Source organism: Ascaphus truei, chromosome 6 (assembly GCF_040206685.1).
Source record: "Ascaphus truei isolate aAscTru1 chromosome 6, aAscTru1.hap1, whole genome shotgun sequence".
Classification (NCBI taxonomy): domain Eukaryota; kingdom Metazoa; phylum Chordata; class Amphibia; order Anura; family Ascaphidae; genus Ascaphus; species Ascaphus truei.
In genome coordinates, this window is record NC_134488.1 from 104,378,442 (window position 1) to 104,399,691 (window position 21,250).

At 42.3% G+C, this 21,250-nt stretch overlaps 1 protein-coding gene across 1 annotated transcript in view; it reads right to left on the reverse strand.

Moving 5' to 3' along the window:
- Positions 1–536: 536 nt before the first annotated feature.
- The window catches only part of LOC142496528 (immunoglobulin superfamily member 1-like), a 32,793-nt gene continuing 12,079 nt past the window's right edge, over positions 537–21,250 (reverse strand). Inside the window, exons 2-6 of the mRNA XM_075603204.1 lie at positions 7,269–7,301; positions 6,873–7,139; positions 4,313–4,603; positions 1,800–2,075; positions 537–939 (exon numbers count right to left, since the gene is read on the reverse strand). Coding sequence (XP_075459319.1) covers positions 749–939; positions 1,800–2,075; positions 4,313–4,603; positions 6,873–7,139; positions 7,269–7,301 — 1,058 coding nt within the window. The 3' untranslated portion in view covers positions 537–748. The remainder of the gene's footprint in view (positions 940–1,799; positions 2,076–4,312; positions 4,604–6,872; positions 7,140–7,268; positions 7,302–21,250) is intronic.

Genomic DNA, 21,250 nt, shown 5'->3' on the forward strand with positions numbered 1-21,250 from the left:
ATATTTTCTGTCACATATATATATATATATATATATATATATATATATGCAAATATAACTGTATGCTCATCTGCATGTCTTAGGCAGGTCTGCAACCCCGCCTTTCCCCATTATCACCCAGCATACAGCACCTTCTACTGCAGCAAGGGATTCTTGGAAATGACATGCAAATGAGCACACAGTGTCACTTTTGCCTCAATAACCATTTTTAGCATGGTTCCCTATAGGCTTAAGCTTGCTGCATGGTCACAGCTTTGAGCACAGCCAGGGTTAAGCTTAAGCCAATCGGGAACCATGTTAAAAATGGTTATTGAGGCAAAAAGTGACACTGTGTGCTCATTTGCATGTCATTTCCCAGAATCCCTTGCTGCAGTGGAAGTGCTGTATGCTGGGTGATAATGGGGAAAGGCGGGGTTGCAGACCTGCCTAAGACATGCAGATGAGCATACAGTTATATTTGCATATTTGCTTTCCTGTGGAGGGTTTTTGTCACTTTTTTTACTCACCATAACTTAACTCAGTATTATATATATATATATATATATATATAATTGGTGCTTTCTCCTGCTCTCTGCTAGAGTAAACATAAAAATAAGGTAGATACAGTATAGGATAAAGCAGTGGCAGAGGTTACTTACCAATATGGAGACAAATATGTCAACATGCAATTAAATGACAGGGCTACTTGCCGCTAGCTCATTTGGAATTGACCAACTTTCTTCCTACATTCCACTTTCACCCGCCACTTTCACACGCCACTTTCACACACCAGTTGATTATCTTTAGCACCTTTAACAAGTTTGTCCCGAGCATGCGGAAGCTCAGGTGGACGTTCTTCAGTCTTCAGCGGGAAATAGTGTTTGAAACAGAAGCAACCAGCGGCAATAAGAAGGACTGCTGCAATCAGAAGCCGTACGATGTTTGATATTGTGTAGGCAGCTGGGGGAACAAATAATTTCTGTCAACAGCATAAGGGGTTTAGTACAATATAAAATGTAAAACAATATATAATTACCGCGCTTCTCCATGTAAGGAGCACGCAGCTGGCAAAGGGATTGGGCATACAAATGTGAAAAACAGAAAGTGAATCCCTGCGCTTCTCCCTACGGGATAGCAATACAACATAAAATGCAAAACACTATATGAAAAATGATGTCAAATACATACAAGAAAGCACAAAAGAGAAAAGCTAACATTTCCTTCAGCTCCTGTGGGACTATTGGGCCTTTTTCTTAACTCTTTGGGTGTCCCAAGATGTAGCACCTACGTCATTGGGTCTGTCACTCCAGGGGTCCCATGACGTAGGGACTACGTCATGCTCTTGGACTGCTTGTTGATATCTGTTGTGCAGAGAAATGGAAGAGGACTCCTTGTCTTCCGTTTCCATGTTAGAGGTCATTGTTATCATGTGACCACTCTGAGAAGCAGTCACGTGATCGATGTTTTACGCACGGACCCTTTGGCGTTACGGGGGTTAAAAGTGTGCTAGCACCAATCCAGCACTAGCACATGGAAAGCCCCATTGACTTCAATTAACCTGATAGTGCCTGATCGACACTATTTCACGGGCCTATGGCACATATTTACTAAGCAGTGATATGTTGCAAGACCACATCAAGTGCTAGAAAACACAGAGTATCATTTCTTTGTAAATTAGGGTCTATGGTCCATATTTACTAAACAATGCTTTTCCACAAGACAACTTCTGACACCAGAAAATTATTCAACTCAGACCTGTAAGGCACTGTATCAACACAATAGGCTCTCTGCTAAATCTCATTAAGCAAAGTAAATCTTACCAACACCTTCTTCGCCAATGTACAATTGGTCGCTGTGTATAGAATCTGCGAAGTCATCAACCACCCGGATGCGGTAAAGGCAATAATAAGTCTTCTTACTACGCTCGGTTATGTTGAATGTCACTTTGTTATTTTGTTCTTCTCTTATGTCAAAGTTAAGTGTATCTTGGTCTCCCAATAGCTGAAACCAGATCTCGCTGTATTTTGCGGGCGCTGTGCAATGGATCCAGATCGTAACATTGTCATCTTCTTTAGTGATGCTAGGTTTTGGCAGATCTGAAAGATTTGATGAGATTTATCAGAGAACGAGTTAACAAATAAGGGGTGTACATAGCGAGGGGAAGGTGGTGCAATTCGGGACAAAAAAAATCTTAACCGTTTCTATCAAAGAAAAAAGTCCCATTAAATTTAATAGGTAATTTTCTTTGATACATTTAGAGCAGTTTGTTTTGCCCCAGAATTGCACCACTTTTGCCTTGATACATAAGCTCTTAAGGCCCAAATTCTACATATATACTCCAAAGAATCAGCTTCCCTGTATTCTATAAAGAGGAAAGAGAAACCCGGAGCAGGCACGAAGGAAACATTCAATAGAATTTTGTCCGAAGGCTAAAAAGGTCCATTAAGGAGCACTGCTTTGGTTACATTCATCTTAACCCCATATTCTTATTCTCTAAAGTCATTTTTTTCAGAGAAACCAACAGGGGGTTTTCTTTCCATCTACTCCAGGGTGCCGAACCGGCTACTTCAGCATTCTATATTTCCTTCAAAATATAGTAAACCAAAGTGTATGCCTTGAACTAGTAGGAAAAGAAAAGTGCTTTATATAAACCCTTAGTAACCTTTATGGCCACTAAGGTAGCCAAGGGGTTAAAATGACTATAGTATACAAGGGATTAATTCCTCCCTTGCCCCGTTGAACTCTGAATTACAGAGGGAACATCGGGCCTGGATTTATCGTTGAGATTCTTTTAGGGGTGGGGAGTTGGGGGATTAACCATCGGGCCCTTGGTTAATTTTTATGTTTTTGTGTTTTGGCCTATTGGGCCCTGGAGTATTTTTTTGTGGGAGGGTTTTAGCCATCAGCCATGGACTATGTTTTATGGTTTCGGGATTTTTTTAAAAATAGTTGGGCAGCAGCCCATTTTTGGATTAGTTCCGGGGACTCCGACAATGAGGATGATGGTAGCATTGAACATGGGGGGGGGGGGGGGGGGTGGGGTGAGGGGGGAGGGTTTGTGATACTCATTTACTTAATATTTCTATTGAGTGCCAATGTGGCTTCCTAGACTGTGTTTGAGAGGGCCTAGGTAGCCCCACTGCCACTCAATGGATTGCGTTATTTTTTATATTCCTACTAATTGTATATAGTATATTTAATTATTTTTAATAGTATTGTATGTATTGTTTTTTTATATTACTTTTTTTGTTGGCTAATAGTGCTATGATATAAAATGGGGAAGCAGTTACAGTAGGTTTTTTTAAATGCCCAAGGAAAACTTGTGTATTAAACCCAGCGTTTTTTTGGCTGTGATATTACTTTGGCAAGAATCAGCTCGTTTGAGGAGTGAATTCTATGAACTCTGAAGTGGCCGATTGAGCTGTTTTAGTTTGAAAATGGCTCAAACGGTTGCTTCAGAGTTTCTAGAATGTAAACTCTAGTTTTAGTATTGTATTAAATTCTAAGTCAAATCCACAGCCTAAACAACAGCACTATTGTAATGAAGAGATAAGTAGAGATAAACAAAACCAGGTGGGTGAGATCAGAACCTACCGGAACAATACGTTAAATCCGGCCTCTGTGGTTTAACACCCATTTAGACCCTGTAAAAGTTATATTTCAGGGTCTGGATGGGAGTTCGTATAATGTAACATTATGTCCGCATGTTAACCGTGACATACTGTAGGGGATAGGTGATGCAATGATAACGCTTGATTTGCATATCATTTGCATGTCATTGTCACTGCTGCCAAGACTTCACTTTGTTATTGAACTTTGAGGATACAGCATTGCTTTTAAGTGAAGTTAAAGTCACGTTTAGTAGCTTAACAGAGTTTTGTTAGAACATCTCAGCCTTAGAGCCAATATCGAAACCCAAAAAGTATTTAGAGCCAAAACTAGAACACAAGTTCCCATCCCTATTGAAAACTTTGTGTTCTCGACATATAAGGTAAAAACCTGCTTGAAGAAGAGACCTTAGTAGTCCTGAAAACTTCTAAGCCATTAAATGTACCAATTCTACCTCTCTTTTGTTCTGTACACTTATTTTAAGCATTTTTCTTGCTTTTATCATATTTTTACTAGTGAATGTGAAATGCTGATGAGATTTAGAAGGATGATTGGATATTTGAAAAGTCACTAGGAATTGCAAACCAAAATGGCACGTTTCCTCCACTTTGGAGCAATTGAAGCTTTTGTAAACACTTTATGAAACATTTTGCGAACCACAGTTACCCACACCTCTGAATCTTTGGTATTTTCGGTGTTATGAACTTATGCATTTGATTTGTACCTTTTATATCTATCATCATGGGATTAGTCAATTCAGACTTGATCTGCCGGCGGTTGTTGTCTGGTTTTGTTTGGTACATGCACATATACTGACCGCGGTCACTTTCTGCGGCATTTTTTATATGATATGTAAATACTTTTCCGTCAGTGGTTTCCTGCTTCACAATAGCTCTGTCCTTATAAAGAGTAAATGCCATGTTTGCATAGCGAGCCTCGCATTTTATTGTGATGGATGCTCCCGGCTGAACAATCTTTCGAGGTATAACAGTTATCGTTGGCTGTTGGAAGGTGTCTGCAAATTGAATAGAAAGTCAAAGCAAGAATCCGTCAGTGGAGCTCTAGTTTACCTCCACACTCTGTCTTGCTTAGATTAATACATTGTGAGCAACAAATTATCAGGGCCTTCCCATTTTGATTATTTTATATATAAAAAAACTCAGTGGACTAATTGTTCATAAGGATTAACACAGCGGGGGTCCCATTCAGAAGCAGGGACCCCGCTGTGTTAATCCTAAAGGGAAATTCCCTTCTGCTCTATACTTGGCTGTGATCAGGCCACACTTGGCCCGGTTGATCAGAACCAAGTGCAGGGCAGGTTGGAGATGAATCTGGCTGCATCTGTACATATTCTCCTGTCAATAGAGCCGAGAATCTGAATCTTGATCCAGTTTGCAGATATATTGCCATGCTCGGTGTAGTGTGTTCAATGTATTGTGTTGCTGCCCTTGGCTTGGTTTCAATGGGATTTTTTTTTAGTAATGTAAAGTTTTGGCCCTAATGGCACATAGGTAATAAGGGAGCAACAGTGTCATTTTTTAAATGGAGTTATTGGTATCTCTGTTTATCATGGTGCCATAATGAATTGTCATGTTTAATGTCACAAACATGTTTTGTAGCCATTAATAAAATGAAGATGGTGGCTAAAAAGAATACACCTAGAATCTTTATAGCTGCATGTGAAACATTATGTATATGATGATTAAGACACTGGAACTTGCTTGGGTCACCTGATTTGAACATGCAGATGCACCCTTAAATATATTTTTTGCCTTTGCAGTTCAGAAACTTTACCTATTTATCCCTGTAGGAAGGACAGACTTCATGGGAAATAGCTTCCCCTGAGTGTTTTGCTGGTGTTATATTTTCTGAGCACAGCCCTGACTGTACAAGCTTCAGGAAGGTAAATGTTCTAGGCAGACCCCTCTTTAGAAGTGTGCCTAGTTACATAGTTGCCTACTTTAATGTTCATTCCAAGAATACAGATTTCTGCAATTTATGCTAAGTGAGAGACTGGTACAGGCACGTTGTGTGGATGCACTCTTTACCCACTCAATGGGGCCTATTGTAGCTTCGATAAGTGACTTAGCGCTTGTAAAGTGCACTTTACAAGCGATTATGCATGTGTAGCTATTCACAAAGCCATGATAGCATGTCAAAATCACCTGTCATGTGATTGCATGTGTAACCCACTCTCCCCGGGCCAATCGCAGATCGGCCCCCCTAAGGTGTACTGGGGTCTGGCTACATGTCTGTATGTGGTGCATACCTGCTGGCAACAGGAGGGCCTGAGTCTCCCGCGATGGTATGGGGGATAACAGGAACAGGTTACTGGGGTGGATGCCTTCGTTCTCATTCAGTGGTGCAGCACCTCCATCTTTAGTAAGCCCCAGGAATGCGGGTCGGAATCCTTACCAAAGAGTTCCCACACAGGGATGAGAGATTCCAGTCCCACACACAAGGACTTCCTTAAAAGCAGCAGTCTTTATTCACAGCAGCAGCAGACAGGTACAGGATGCACAGTCTACTCTGACTGTTCTCCCTCAGGATGGTCCTTCCCTGTCACCACTCTGGATCAAGGGCATCCAGAGTGGGCTAACTCTTCCCTCACCCCCTAAGCAGGGTGAGAGGCATTGGTCCACCTCACTAACTATGGTTCTAGCAGCTCTACTCAGAGGCTGCTCACTCCTCTCCTAACACTAACTACTCACACAGAACCAACAGCCACAGACACAGACTAAATAGGAAGTGACACTGCCTTATGTAACCTCCAGTAGGCATCGCCCCTGCATCTCTTGCTTAGACACAGGGTCACATGACCTACCTTCACTTACACAACACAGTGTCATAAGTGGGGAAAACCCATGTCAACTCCTGGCAATTTGCCCTTGGCAGAGTTTACACACAGGAGGAGGATAGAGCTATAGCCCCATTTCCTACCAGGCCTACACATGTAAGTGCTGTCCAGGGAGATGCAGCATCTCTCTGCTCTCTCTGTTGAGCTCTTACAGACCCGTGGAGCGAAATCGCACGCTCCGGGCATTTCACCTGTTAAGCAAATACAAACTAGTGCGGTATGTTATTTTTGTAACAAACGGTATAGAAAATGTGATTTGCTTTAGTGAATACCGTTTTTACACAAATTTCATACCGTGAGGTAAGAACATGCCAACACGTTCGATGTTGCAATTAAATTATGGAAGCTAGGTGAATAGGCCCCAAAGTGGTACATTATCATCATTCAACCACATGTGAAATCAGCAATCCTTGATTTTTCTTCTTACCTCGGACATATATCTCCACATGGTTACTAGGATCTGAGCATCCAGACTGAACACAGTAACTGCAGGTATATAATCCTGATTCACTTTCCATGATGTTGGTGAAAGTAAATTCTGCTTTTTTCTCTGTTCTGACCGTATCCGTGTTTGTATTACTTAGAGAGAAGTTATGTGCCCCAGAACCATCTTTCAAATTACAGGACACTAGGATTGTGTCACCGATCATGATCACACTTGAATTTACTGTTAATGTAGGTTTGGAAATTTGCCCTGGATTGCAAAATGGAGACAAAAATCATACCTTGTTAAGATAACAGTTAACAGGTCTAGAAATGTGATTACTAAGCTACAAAGTAACTTAAATACTTATTTAACTTGTCACTTTATACCAGTACTCACCACCTGATGCTTGTTCCAAGACCAAAAGATAACCTGAAAGAGAAAGTTTGTGTAATGTTAGGATTAGATTATAAAACATATTTCATGTACGGCTGCAAAACTTTTCAATAAAGATTTCCAGATAAACACAGAAAATAGGGGCTTTCATTTCCTAGAATTTATAAGCTATACATGTAGTCATTACAGTAGGGCCCTGCTCATATGGTGGGCTCCGTTCTAGGCCGTTGCCGGAAAGCGAAAATCGCAGAAAAGTGGAACATAGAATTTGCTATCTAGCAAAACAAAAATACTGTAGACAGTACTCAAAATAGCAAGCGTGTGTATTAAATGGTGCAACGTGGAACAAGGAGGAACCCTACTTCCTCTACAACAATAGATACAAAAGAATATTCCCAGCACTCATAAAAGACAAATGAAAAAAAAAGTGTGTGTGTGCCAAGCACGCACATTTTAAGTGAAACTTCTTTGTCTTTTGTCACAGAAATTGTATTTGTGTGATGTTTTTAATTAAAAATCAAAACACAGTTTCAGTGCCACAACGCAAAGAAGTTGACTTAGAACGTGTGCTTTAGCTATTTGCACTTCCTTGAGTGTGGTCACTGTGTGTGTCAGTGTCTGTGTGTGTGTGTGTATGTGTGTGTGTGTGTCAGTCAGTGTGTGTGTGTGTGACAGTCAGTGTGTGTGTCTCTCTGTGTGGTGTGTGTATATCTCTCTCTCTGTGTGGTGTGTGTATGTTATTCTCCATGTCCTGCTGCTGGTGGCTTCTGCCAAACCCCCTCTTCACTCCCCCCCCTGGCAGAGGTACGGAGGTACAGTGGGGGGGAAGAGGGGGTCTGGCAGAAGCTGGGTCTGGCCGTAGGGCTGCGTACCTCCTACTCACTCTCTCCGTAGGGGGTAAAGAGCATCTCTGGGCTAAAACTGGTCGGTGGAATAACTTTCTTAAACTTGATATCCAGACTATTATCAGTATCTCCCTGTGGCATATACCCTGTTTCCACTTATCATAGTGTGCTTCAGCTCAGGAGTTCTATTAGGGATCTTTGCAGCTTATCCTCTTACCAGGTTATGCTTTTACAGAGCATGGTTTATGTGCATTTTCTCCCTGAGGTGCTGGACTCATTTTTTCACCTTATCCGTTTGGATTGGCTTTATTTATGTTTATCACTATCAAATAGGGAGTTTTTATGGGGATTAAAGGGAAGTACCATTGGACCCTGTAACAGGGGAATTATCCCTGTTCAGTAATGTGCCTTTAATCCAGCAGTGTGGTGGTTAACCTCTGGTAGTTAATTACTAAACACCACCTGCCTGATTAGATGGTTTAGAAAGCCTGTCTTTTGAAACAGGAAGTGAGAACTCTTTAGCTGACCCCTGAGCTGAACTTGGAGACACACTTGTTTTGAGCTCTGCCAAAAGTTAGCAGAGCTGTTTTCAAGACACAAGGCCCAAATAAGACTTCTAAACCTGGATGCTGATTTTCTGTGCACGCTCCGTGCGGTTCCAGGAGAGCAGAGAAGCTTACAAACAGATAAGACATTTATTCTTAAGAAACTGCTTATATCTGCTTATTGCATGCTATGTGTTTGGGGCTGGGGAGAAATGCTTGACTAAGGAGATGTGAATTGATTGCATAGTGTTTTCACTAGAAATACTCCCTTGTGAATGGAAGCTTTGTTTCCCCCCCCGCCTTGTTTGGATGTTTTCCTGATAAAAAGGAAAAGGCACAATAAAGCCTTATTATAATTTCACATTATAAAGCCTCCTAATTGCGTACCTCTGTGAACGTCCGTCCACAGACCCCTATTGCCCTTTGGCAAAATGTTGCCCCACTTCCCCATGCATCACCTTTTGTTTGCACCCCCTCCCTCCCTCTCCCCTCCTACCCTACCCCTTTCCCACCCCAGTTTGGTTTTCCTTTCTACCCTTCCCCGAGAAGCGAAACGCCGAGAAGCGGGGCGCTACTGTACACGACAAAAACATTACTTTATATTCACATCCTCACAGTGCATCAAATTACAATCTGATATCTCTAGTGTATACAGTATAAAAATAGAAAAGAGTAAGGGCATATATTGACTATTTATTTTATTTATAAACTGTTTTATGAGGAAGTTATAGATTGAGAGTTAACTCTCGGTTTCAAGCATGCCCTGGGGTGTTATGAGTTATGACAAATACATGGTTACAAATACAGTACACGGTTGTGACGGTAACTTTGTGACAGGCTATAATAATACACCAAAAATTACTGGGTTGAACTGAACGAGGCTTAGATATAAATAAAATGTAGTTTATTCCTTGAATAAGGTGAACACAGCAATATAGCACAATTTAACAGACAAGAAGGTAACACTTACTTTGAGTTGGGAAATGAAGAAGTATCAGATAGCAATTCTCCAGCGATCAGGTAACAATCAAGATGCAATAAAAGACAAGTACTGTAGGGTTGACAACAGTTTATATATCTTTGTAACCCTATACTTAACATTGAGTACAGGCCATTGGAGATCAATTGTCTGTACCCAATCTCTAACGTGGGAACACAGTTTAACCCATGCCCCCCAGCTAGTTGGCACATGCGAACTGGGACCATGAGGGTCTCATTTCTGTAGCCCCACATCTGAATCAGGGGCGCAGGCCAGTCTACCAAACGGTGTATCTGGCAGGATTTGCTTTGTTTGTAAGTGTGAATTATGACACTCACAAACCACTCCAGCTTCACGCTTCTCCACCCTCCTGTAAACACTTGGAGTGGCTGAGTCTTTTATCAGGGGCCTGTTTCCTAGACATTTGGTCTCTCCCCTGACCATTTGCATTCCTTAGTAGGTAGGATTCTTCGCGGTCATTTGCCCCCGCTTTGAAATATAGTATGGTTCTGAATATACACACATATTAAAATACCCGGTTCTGTTAGGTCCAGCGGTTCCAAACTGTCCAGACCTTAATGCCGGAAGTGGTACACTATGGGGTCCAAGTTTCAGCCCGCTGCGACCTTCGGAACCGGAGATATACAAATATCACATAAACCGTTTTATATTTTATTATAAAAATCTCTGCTAAAAAGAAATCTCAGTTTTTCACTAAATCCCCATTGAAACCACGGGCTCCGCCGCCACAGGCTTTCAACAGGGAATCTCCGCCATTGGCGGCTATGGGAGTCTGCCGCCATAGACTTACAACGAGGAATCCGCCGCCGTTGGAGTCTAATGGGCTTCTCCGCCATAGCCTTTCAATGGGGGGACGGCCGCCATTGAAGCCTATGGGAAAAACTCACGAACCATTGGTCTAACTGAATGTACTTAAAATATTTGAAGAAAATGTTACATTGCCTCAATCTATTTTTGACAAAAAGGAACCTATGCTTGATTATATGCACTCACTTCTTCATCTACGGTATAGAAATACTAATCATGAATGTTTTATAAAAATCTATACATCTTCTATAAGGCACTTCACATTATATGCCATATGAAAACAAATTGTATGTATATATATATATATATATATATATATATATATATATATATATATATATATATATATATATAATCATGACCTCCACTTCATCAATGGGGGCATGCATTTTGTTGTTTTTATATAGGTATACAGTAAGATAAAATTACACCTTTTTACTTATGTTTTAGTATTGCTTTTTTAGCATTTTTTAATTAATAAATTGTTTTGATATATGTAATTTTTTTCATATTTAATTATATCTTGTAACTGACTGCCTAGTTGATTCCCCAGTTCTGTATATGAATGTAGATTCCTTTATATATGCATGTAGATTACTTTGTATGCTTATTAGAACCTTTTGAATTCCAGTATTATACCTTTTTTTATTATTATCTGTATACTGGTGTTCCTCCATGGTTGCTGTACAGAACAGGGGGAATCTAATACCGGTACTTATTTACTCAGTGGCCCATCTGCGCATGCGCCAAGCGGCGGGGAAGAGGTGTTCCCCTGCAACTGCCAGAGGTGTGCCCTCATCGGTTGAGCCGCCCTGAGGGGCGTGTCTCTCGTGATTGAGCGCGGCTGGTATGAGCAGAGAGTCCCAGAGTACCTTGCCGCGGGACGCATGCGCGATGAACATGTTTCTCATTGGTCAGTGATGCCCAGTGACGTCACCGTTTGGCGCGAAATGACGGCAGTCAGCTGTATTTAAATCATTGTTTCACCATGTACAGCACTTCTTGATAAAGTTCTTTGGAACGAAACGCGTAGAAGGTTTGCTGCTGCTCCCCACTTATGATGACTTGTCAATAAAGGATCGTTTTGCAAGACCTGCTCTTTTCATTCATTGCTGTGCGCTGTACACCCTGGCTTTTTAAAAAGAAATCTCAGTTTTTCACTAAATCCCCATTGAAACCACCTGCTCCGCCGCCATTGGCGGCTATGGGAGTCTGCCGCCATAGACTTACAACGAGGAATCCGCCGCCGTTGGAGTCTAATGGGCTTCTCCGCCATAGCCTTTCAATGGGGGGACGGCCACCATTGAAGCCTATGGGAAAAACTCACGAACCTTTATGGTGGTCCATACTCCGTCGGGTTGGTCATAGAGGGTCAGGAATGGTTCTGCGGTCATGCCGGAACAGTGACTATAGGCACCCCAAACCATGGCCCTCTGGACCCTCCAGAACTTGGACTATGAGTTATGACTTATGATTTGCAGGGTTTCGGACTTAGCCGTTTTTTCGTGCTGCTTCTGCCGCCGCCATTGAAACCTATGGCGCGACCCCGCTCCGTCAGCACGACCCTTTCTCGGGGTCCTGGACTCTTGGACCTGGTGGTGGTCAAGTGAGGGGAGGCCTAGGAGCTAGGGGCAAAAATAATTTTATTTCTGGGTGCCCTAGAACCTAAGATTCCCACGCCACTTGTCGTTGAACTTGACTAATCAGTGATGAAAGCTCTTTTTCAGATAAAGTATCCGCTTTGCGGTTTTGTGGTTTGGACGGCTGCCAACTCATTCCTGGAAAGCGCCGTCGAGGAATCTCCATTGAAGTCAATGAGCCCATTGACTTACAATGGGAAACCGCCGCTCCTCCTCTCGGACGCCACCTGCTGGTCTTCTAGGGAAACAGGTCCAAAACAGCTAGATCCGCCATTGAAACGCATGGAGCTCTAATGGCGGCCTATGGGACTCTGCAAAATGGTGCCTGAAAAGGCGGGAAAATTAAACAAAGGGCTATAATCACTAATCAACTATTAACCCTTGCCCTCTCAGATGGATCCCGGTGTTTGTGTGGTGCAGACACTGACATGATGATATTACATTGGAACAGGGGAACACACATTTACATGTTATGTAAAGGTTAAAACAACATTCCTGGACCGCAGTCCAGTTAACCCCTTGCCTCCCTGGTGAGGTCAGGGGGTGGCCATATGGGGTGCAACCCCTTTAATACTGGGCCAATCCCCCTCTCCCTCTACAATGGTTACATTGGTTACGCGCGAAACGTACGTCAGGTGACCATACGGCGTGACGTCACCCTACAGCAAGGACCTTACCGATACACGCTCCAGCTACATTGTAGCGTAGGCTCCTGTTCCCCTCCTTATGGGCTGCACGATCCAGCATGGAATACAACTAACCAAGCTAAGTGTATCGTTTTTATAGCCCTTCCTTGCCACAATCGTGCTATTATGCACTGTGAGGGGTTTCTCAGGATCTCAATGTATTTACAAGTCTAATAGGCAGTCGCTATTTACTGATACATATGTAATATGTGTGGCGTTTTTACTTGTTCACAGAGATTGCTGCAATATGTGCTGTTTCTAGACTAATCATGAGCAGTATCGGAGCATATCCTTCTGTTTAGCATCAGCATGTACACCTCCATAAAACTTTCACTATATGTTCAATTGCGAGAAGTGTAATGTGTTGACGGACACTAGCTATGATATCACACGTGTAGTGACTTTACAATATCACCACGGACACATTTCTTTTCATACAAAAGTGAATGTTCAATGGAGTTTTTTCTGGTTATGAGGCTATAACTTGATACGGTCAGTGAACCGTGCCTCAGGGCAATACACATGCACATTTTGTGCTAGCCCAGCTTAGGACCTTTACCATTGCTAGTTGTTCCTCTCATTTCATTATGTCTACTATACAGATTGATTTGCGCGTGTTGGTACTGTGATCTCACGCTGCCTTCAGTACCTACACCATCACACTTGACTGGTCTGGCTATTTACTGCTGCCAGTCCTTTTTGTTTTTTTACGATTACCTTTGTGTAAACACCTCCTCCAGATTCAGTATCTGCAGTCTTATACCCCGTGAGACTGCCGGTTTTTTAGATATAAGTGCCGCCTTATTATAGGCTAGTACTTTGTTCTGCAGGATTTGACCCACATTTACTATGGTCTCTAACCAGTGTGATTTGGTGTAGGGTTTCTCTCAGCCCTTTTTCCTTATTTAACTTAATACGGAAATTTATTTGGTATGTAATTAGGGGGTGGCCCTGGACTTGCTTACCACACCCCTCTGTACAACTACTATTTTATTTCACTATTGATATACATTAAATTATTTTAATATACTACATCATATCAATTAGATCATTCTGAGTGCATTCAAGGGGGAATCTTTTGTTTGTTTGTTTTATACATTATATACAAGACATTGCATGCACAGTAAGATAATATGTATTATAGGCGTATGTAACAGTTACAGACCAGATTAAAATGGGAGGCAGCTTTAGTTTTGAAATAATTTAGAACTAGGGTAGGAATTGAACGGCAAGGTGTAATAAAAACTTAATCAAGCCCAAACAATACGTACTTCCTCGGCCTACGCTGCTTTTCCAGCCAGCACCTGAAAGTTAAGTGTGCAGTGTCCAGGAGTTGCAAAGTGATGCAATGCATTCTGGAGTGTGGCTTTTCAGGCAATTACCAACATGCCCATGATAGTCAGGTCCCAGAATTTACTGCATGGGCACAACTCATGGCTACATATACTCTAGATGTAGCCATCATTATCACGTGTCACTGGCGGGACATATACAATGCACCAATCAACGAGAATCAACAGAGTCCGAGAAGGGGGCGAGGCTAACGCACCATTTTACTCTTAGGAGTGGCTATCTGTATGCTGCAGCCCAAAGCCGATGCTTGAAAGACAACTCATAGGCTTCGTCCATGGTAAGTGCGAGCGGGTGCGTGACCGTCTTTTCTCCCGCCAGCTTACTTCTCCGACGATTTGACTATATTCAACTGCAAACATGGGCGATGGGGGCACATGCCAGGAGGCGCAGCGGTGATATCACGGAGCTGGTTCGCCCTCATTGGACGAACCGCTCAAGTGACCCAGCCATCGCAAGGCAGAAAAATAATTTTGTCTTGCCGCACACTGGCCTCCTTGGCGCTCAGGTGCAAATGTGCACTATGCACACGCGCAGAGGCCTCCATTGGTTTCAATTTGGTACTAGCGTTGTCGCTCACGCCGTCGGAACCACTATTGACGCAGCCACATGGGGATATAAAGGGACTGGAGTGGGAGAACTGAAGGGGGGAAAGGAACATGGATAAAAATAGTGCCCCAATCAATAGCTAAACCCTAACCACTTAGGAAGTCCTTGCTATGACCCATATGTACATATTGCCTGGGTCCCCCGTCTGTACCCTCACCTCCCGGTGCGGCTGTGGCTGGCAGCGGAGGTTGGTGCAGGGGTCAGTGGAGAGTGCAGGTGGTTATAATGGCGAGTGGGTCACCGAGGTCCGCATCGGCAGCCTTTGCAGGGTGCCGCCATGTTAGAGCTGGCCGCGCATGTGAAGTGTGAGTTTGCGCAGGGAAGATCAGAGGTGCGGCGGCCATTCCAGGCCTTCGTGCATGCACCGTAGAGACCGGTAGCGGCATCCATCTAATGGAAAGGGCTCTGCGGGTAGTACAACCTCCAGAAGGCAATAGGGCTGCCTATCACATGGCGCTCATCAGCCAATAGGGCTGCAGAGATCTCCTGCAAGCAAGTGGATACATTTGGCGCACTTAGCCACGCCAGTCGGAGCTGGAACACAAAGAGGTGATGGTGTGTGCTGAGTGTCTGTGGCCCCTGCACTAGGCCAGAGACCCCCTTATAGGCCCCAGCTAGGCCCTGGCTCACACTAGTTTGTGGATACTACAGGACAGCCCCTCTAGATAGGGACATTGCCCCTGTATTGTGAACAGTGTGAGGGACACAGCAAGAAGACATTGCACAGCATCAGCGGCCTGTGGTCTGGGACCAGACCACCAATGAGTTAGAGACTATCTTCATGGTGGAACACTTCAGCGGGAGTCCACCCCATGCAGAGGCGGAGGCTTTGCTGACGACGATGTCGCTGTATCTGCGGATCCGTGTTTGCTCTTCGGCCATACCCGGGTGCTGGAGCACCTGGGCAGGTACCTCAACATGTACACCACCAACAACAACAACACTCTTATTGTGGGCAGCGCTATCACACATACAGTTGGTGGGTTGGCTCCTGTGGACACCGGTTGGTTTGGTACCCAGGGCACCGCAGAACTTTGGGGAAAACCCCACCAGGGTGTGGACAAGGTGGTTGGGACATTGTGGGTTTAAGGCCGTCAGAGGTCTATGTTATTCATGTTGTGCGGTTATCTATGTCCTGATTAGTGTTCAGTAAACCATATATACTGTGTGTGTGTGTGTGTGTGTGTGTGTGTGTGTGTGTGTGTGTGTGTGTGTGTATATATATATATATATATATATATATATATATATATATATATATATATATATATATATATATATATATATATACAGTATATATATATATATAATCAAAAAATAAATAGACGATACCGTTCTGTGGCTAACTAAATGCTTTTATTTGTGCGAGCTTTTGAGATACACTAATCTCTTCTTCCGGCGATGTTACAATGAATGAAGCAAGCAAAGGGTATACTTAAAAACAGTGGGCCTCATGCAGTAAGCGTTGATAAGGGAAATATGGCCATGTTATAGCCAAAATTGGGTTTGAGATTCAGTAAGCGCCGATAAGTGCTTCATATCGCCAGGTTTCGGAGCCGATTATTTGGTTATGGCCAGTCGCCTGCCGATAAGCCTGTTTTCGACACTGATCGCCACTTTTTTAAATCGGCTGGATTCAACAAAAAAAAACAGCTTATCGGGGCTGATCGGCACTACGAAATTGAGATGTTATGGCCGATTTCTCCCGCCAACTAAAGTTGGCAGTTTGGACGGGAGAACGATCGCTAAGGCTGCCGGAACGGCACTTAGAAAAAAAACATCTTCTGTACATCAATGGAAGTCAATGGAGCGGGGACGTATAACAGTATAGTACTGTTTACGTTTCATTGCTCACAATACAAGGGGGATTTGCATTACAGTGTGGGGGCATTCCCTGCATTGTGTCACAGCTGATGTGTCTTATTTGCATAACATTCGACTTTTACATGTTTGCAGCATTTGCGGGTCACATTACTCATCATGTGATGACGTGGCAAGGGAAAATACTATACTACACTCTTAAAGGAGAACCTCACATCATATCACACATTTTACTCAACTCAGCGACAATTATTTACATGATGTCACACATGTCACACATGTCACTCATACACAGTATATTCATCTTCCTTTACATTACACAATGCTTGTAATGTGACACGCATCTTTAAACGTTCATGTACATCTGTCTTCTCATGTTTACATATACTTTTGGGTCCTCCCTATTTTCATGACGTCACTTATTGGACGCTCAATCACATTGCATGTTTACATTGTAACCGTTGCATTACAAGCACTTCAACCTAACTTATACACACATGTACAGTAATTCAGCATTGGGACACCTTGTAAACTCATTCTATACCAACTATCCTCCTTACACAAATGCATGCATATGCACACGACTATTCATTGTTGCCAACATGTCACAATAACATGGATAATTACACATGTTACACAAAACTTTTCCCACGTCAATCTCAGCCTTTTTGTCTCATTACATGACTGACTCTTGCGTTCACAAGTGTTACATGCATTGCACATGCAACTATTTATTTGCAAGCAATCTTTGTACAAAGCTTCACGTCACATCATTGCCAAATATCATCATTCCCTGCAGAATACACACAACAAATACTTAGAACAACAAGTGCACACAGCTTGCCACAGAAGTACTTTATTATGTTAATGTAACACCTTGCATTTTACTATGTCACCTGACATCATCACATACCTATTTAAAGGACGCACATTACCTGCTCATTCACAGCTACTCATTTCAAAATGTTGCGAATGTTTAGGAGACGGAGGAACATTCTTTTCTATGACATGCTTGATGATGAAGACAATCATATAGGGCAAGGGAGGGACACACCGAGGGACAGTGACAGTGACGCGGATACGACAGGGACAGGGAGAGGGACAGGCCGAGGGACAGGTAGAGGGACAGGAGATCAGAGGAGAAGACAGAGGAGACAACTTGTGCCTCGTCCGCGTCTGTACAGGGAGAGAACCCTGTTAGATGGGATGAGTGAGGAGGAGATTGTAAGTCGCTATCGTTTGAGTTCAGCAGCAATCTTAGCTCTTTATGAGGAGATAAGGGGGGATTTAGATTTTTTCACAGCCAGAGGTCGTGCAGTCCCTGGGCTTGTTAAAATGCTGTGCTCATTACATTATCTTGCTTCCGCGTCATACCAGACAACTGTGGGCATAGTGGGCGGGGTCTCGCAATCTACATTCTCGCGGGCCTTGACCCAGTTTCTCTATGCACTCAATAGACGCGCTAGGAATTATATTCATTTTCCTACAGAGGCGACAGAGTGGCTGGAAGTCAGGACTGGCTTTTATAATATAGCAGGGATACCATGTGTGCTGGGTGCAATCGATTGCACACATGTTGCTTTGATTGCACCTAGTCAGAGTGAGCATGTGTACCGCAATCGGAAGCACTACCATTCACTCAATGTACAGGTGGTATGTGATGCCACGATGAGGATAATGCATGTGGTACCCAAGTTCCCTGGTTCCAGTCACGATTCCTCTATCCTGAGGAACTCTTCAGTCTTCCATGCGTTCGAAGAGGGACATTTTGAACCTGGTTGGCTGCTGGGTGAGTACATATTTACATGTTCTAACACAAAACACATGTTGATTTAGGAATGTTGGCATTGTACAATTTGATCACTAATGTCAGCTTATGTGTGCTCCATTCATTATAGGTGACTCAGGATACGGAATTAGGCCGTGGCTCTTGACTCCGGTGCTAAACCCTCAAACTGAAGCAGAGGACAGGTACAATGCAGCCCATATATCTACAAGATCTGTTATAGAGAGGACATTTGGCCTACTCAAGACCAGGTTTAGGTGTCTGGACAGAACTGGTGGGGCTCTTCTATACAAGCCTCAAAAAGTGTCTGATATTATCCTTGCCTGTTGCATTTTGCACAATGTTGCACTCAGGCACAATGTACAGTCAGACCTAGCTGAGGCTTTGGTAGACGAGCATCCCACCCATGTAGCTGCTGAAAATGAACAAACAGCCAGTGGTGGCCAGACACGACAGAATCTCATCAATTCATTTTTTTCTTGTAAGTACAAACTCATATGTTCCTAGTACTACTTTTATAGTTTAATTATGTTATATTAACAATAATGTTTCTTTATATAACCTTCTGTTAGGACACAGATGAATATGGGTTGCACACCTTTCTTTTCTCTGCTGTGTGCACAAAGGGATGTGGCACCGGTATGTTATTGTTGCACAGGTTATATAATCCCTCTTCAATTGTACTTTAGTTGTGTGTATGTGAATACAACTTGGGTAACAAAGCAATAATATTTTAGCATTGTGTTATTCCTTATGCTAAGACAAAACACATATTATGCCCATAATCATTCATGCTTCTAGTATGCTTACATACAATGTTATTGGTGCAGTGTAACATGTACATCCATATGATGTGTACACCAGGCTGATTTACATTTTGAATGTCATTAAATATACATGGTGTTGTACATTTAACACCAAATACACACTTTGCTGTGTTGTTTACGGTACTGAAGATGGCATGTCAATGTTTGCAATTTATATATTGTTCCTTTGCATTATAGGTATATCTCCAGTATGACTGATCATGGTATGTATATTTGCTGACATCTCTCATAAGATGTGGCTACCTCAATCTTCCTATAATTATTGGAACTAAAAACCCAACATATTGGTTTAAACACAAATGTTACATATATGTACTTTCTGTATCATGTATATGCATTTAGCTACTCTTGAGCTTTCATGTGCATTGTATTACAAAATGATTACTCACATTTCATCACATTTTATGTATGTTTCCTTATAATTTCCATTAATGTAATATAGAGGTGGTTGGAGAAAAGGGGATAACTGTACTTATTTGTTTACTTACGGGAGCACATTCATCACTAGCATAGACACACTTTTTAAGACAACTGTTTGTGTCTCTATCAATTGGTGTAGGATCCATGTATAACACCGACAAATGATAACACCAGCTTTATTATGGTAGCTTATATCATCATATTGACTATACTATGTATTTCTAAACGATTAATAAACACAGTAAACTATAGTTAGTTAGGTTAATGAAATATACACAGAAACGTACTTCATAACATGATGGTGATGTCATATTCAGAACATCATGCATTGGAGGGGACCATAACATCTGGCCACTAACATTATTTGCTACAGTCCCAAACCATTTTATCTACATACCCATGTAACAAGAGATTTTAAAAATAAATGGCTACTTGGTTGTAAGTGTCCTTTACATTGGGAGAAGGAGTGGCTCACTGAGTAAAGACACACACTGGCACTGATAGTTTGAAGCAGGGGAGTCTGGTTCAATTCCCGGTGTGGGCTCCTTGTGACCTTGGCCAAGTCACTTTATCTCCCTGTGCCTCATGCGGAAAAAAAACATTTGTACGTTCCACGGGCCAGGGACCTCAGGCTGAAACATGTGTCTGTAAATCGCTGCGTACAACTAGCAGCCCTATACATGAACATGCTCATATTATTATTATTATTGTTACATAGTTTCGACAGTCATACGTTCCATTACATATTAGAATACACAAATGTGTTAGCAGAGTGGGAATGGTTGTTATATATAAAACACACCATGTCATAAAATGTTAGTAGTCATTAAAGAACACTCAATAAAAATTCATGAGGCACTCTTTTGCAACATCATTATGTTAATTAAGTGCTTATGCAATATAGGCATAAGGGTATCACATTTTTAATTGTTTGTTAATAAGCGCTGCAAGCAATATAAAATTAGTTCCATATGTAGTATAGTAGTCGGTGGCTCCTCCTCACAATCATCTCATATAAAGGTAGACTCTTCTGAAATCATACATTGATCCGATTGTATCTTCCCCGACATCTCTGAAATACAGCAAACACATGATGGTCAAAGATGGCACCTTACTAGATATGCATCCGTGACAACGCGTTACGCAGCTCTATATGATTGTGTAGATACACACGTCAGTCACTTATATGTTAGAAGTAAAACTGTTCATCAGTATGTAATGTTTCTTTAAATTTGTAGCAGGCATAACTATGTATAAGAAGTGAACGTTGCCTGTATACTGAAAGATGTGCGCGCACATCTTTGTGTGCGCACGCACTTCACGCTTGGCTCCACTAACTGTTAGCGCATGCGCAAAACAAAGCGTACGTTGTGCGTTCAATACATGTTGAAAATACCAGTAAACATAACATCTTTATTTCAAATACAATGAAGACGAAACTACATTCGTTCTAAACGAGTACATCTGTATTCTTTTTAAACAGACGTGTTTGAACAGAAAGCACGGCCGATAACACAATGCGCAAATGCAATACGTGTGACGTCATGTTAAGCCAGCGTGAAACGCACGCTAACACTCCTCCCACTCAATTAACATTCGGCTAACGCCCAGGGTACGCCTACAAACACTGAGCCGCACGCATCACACAC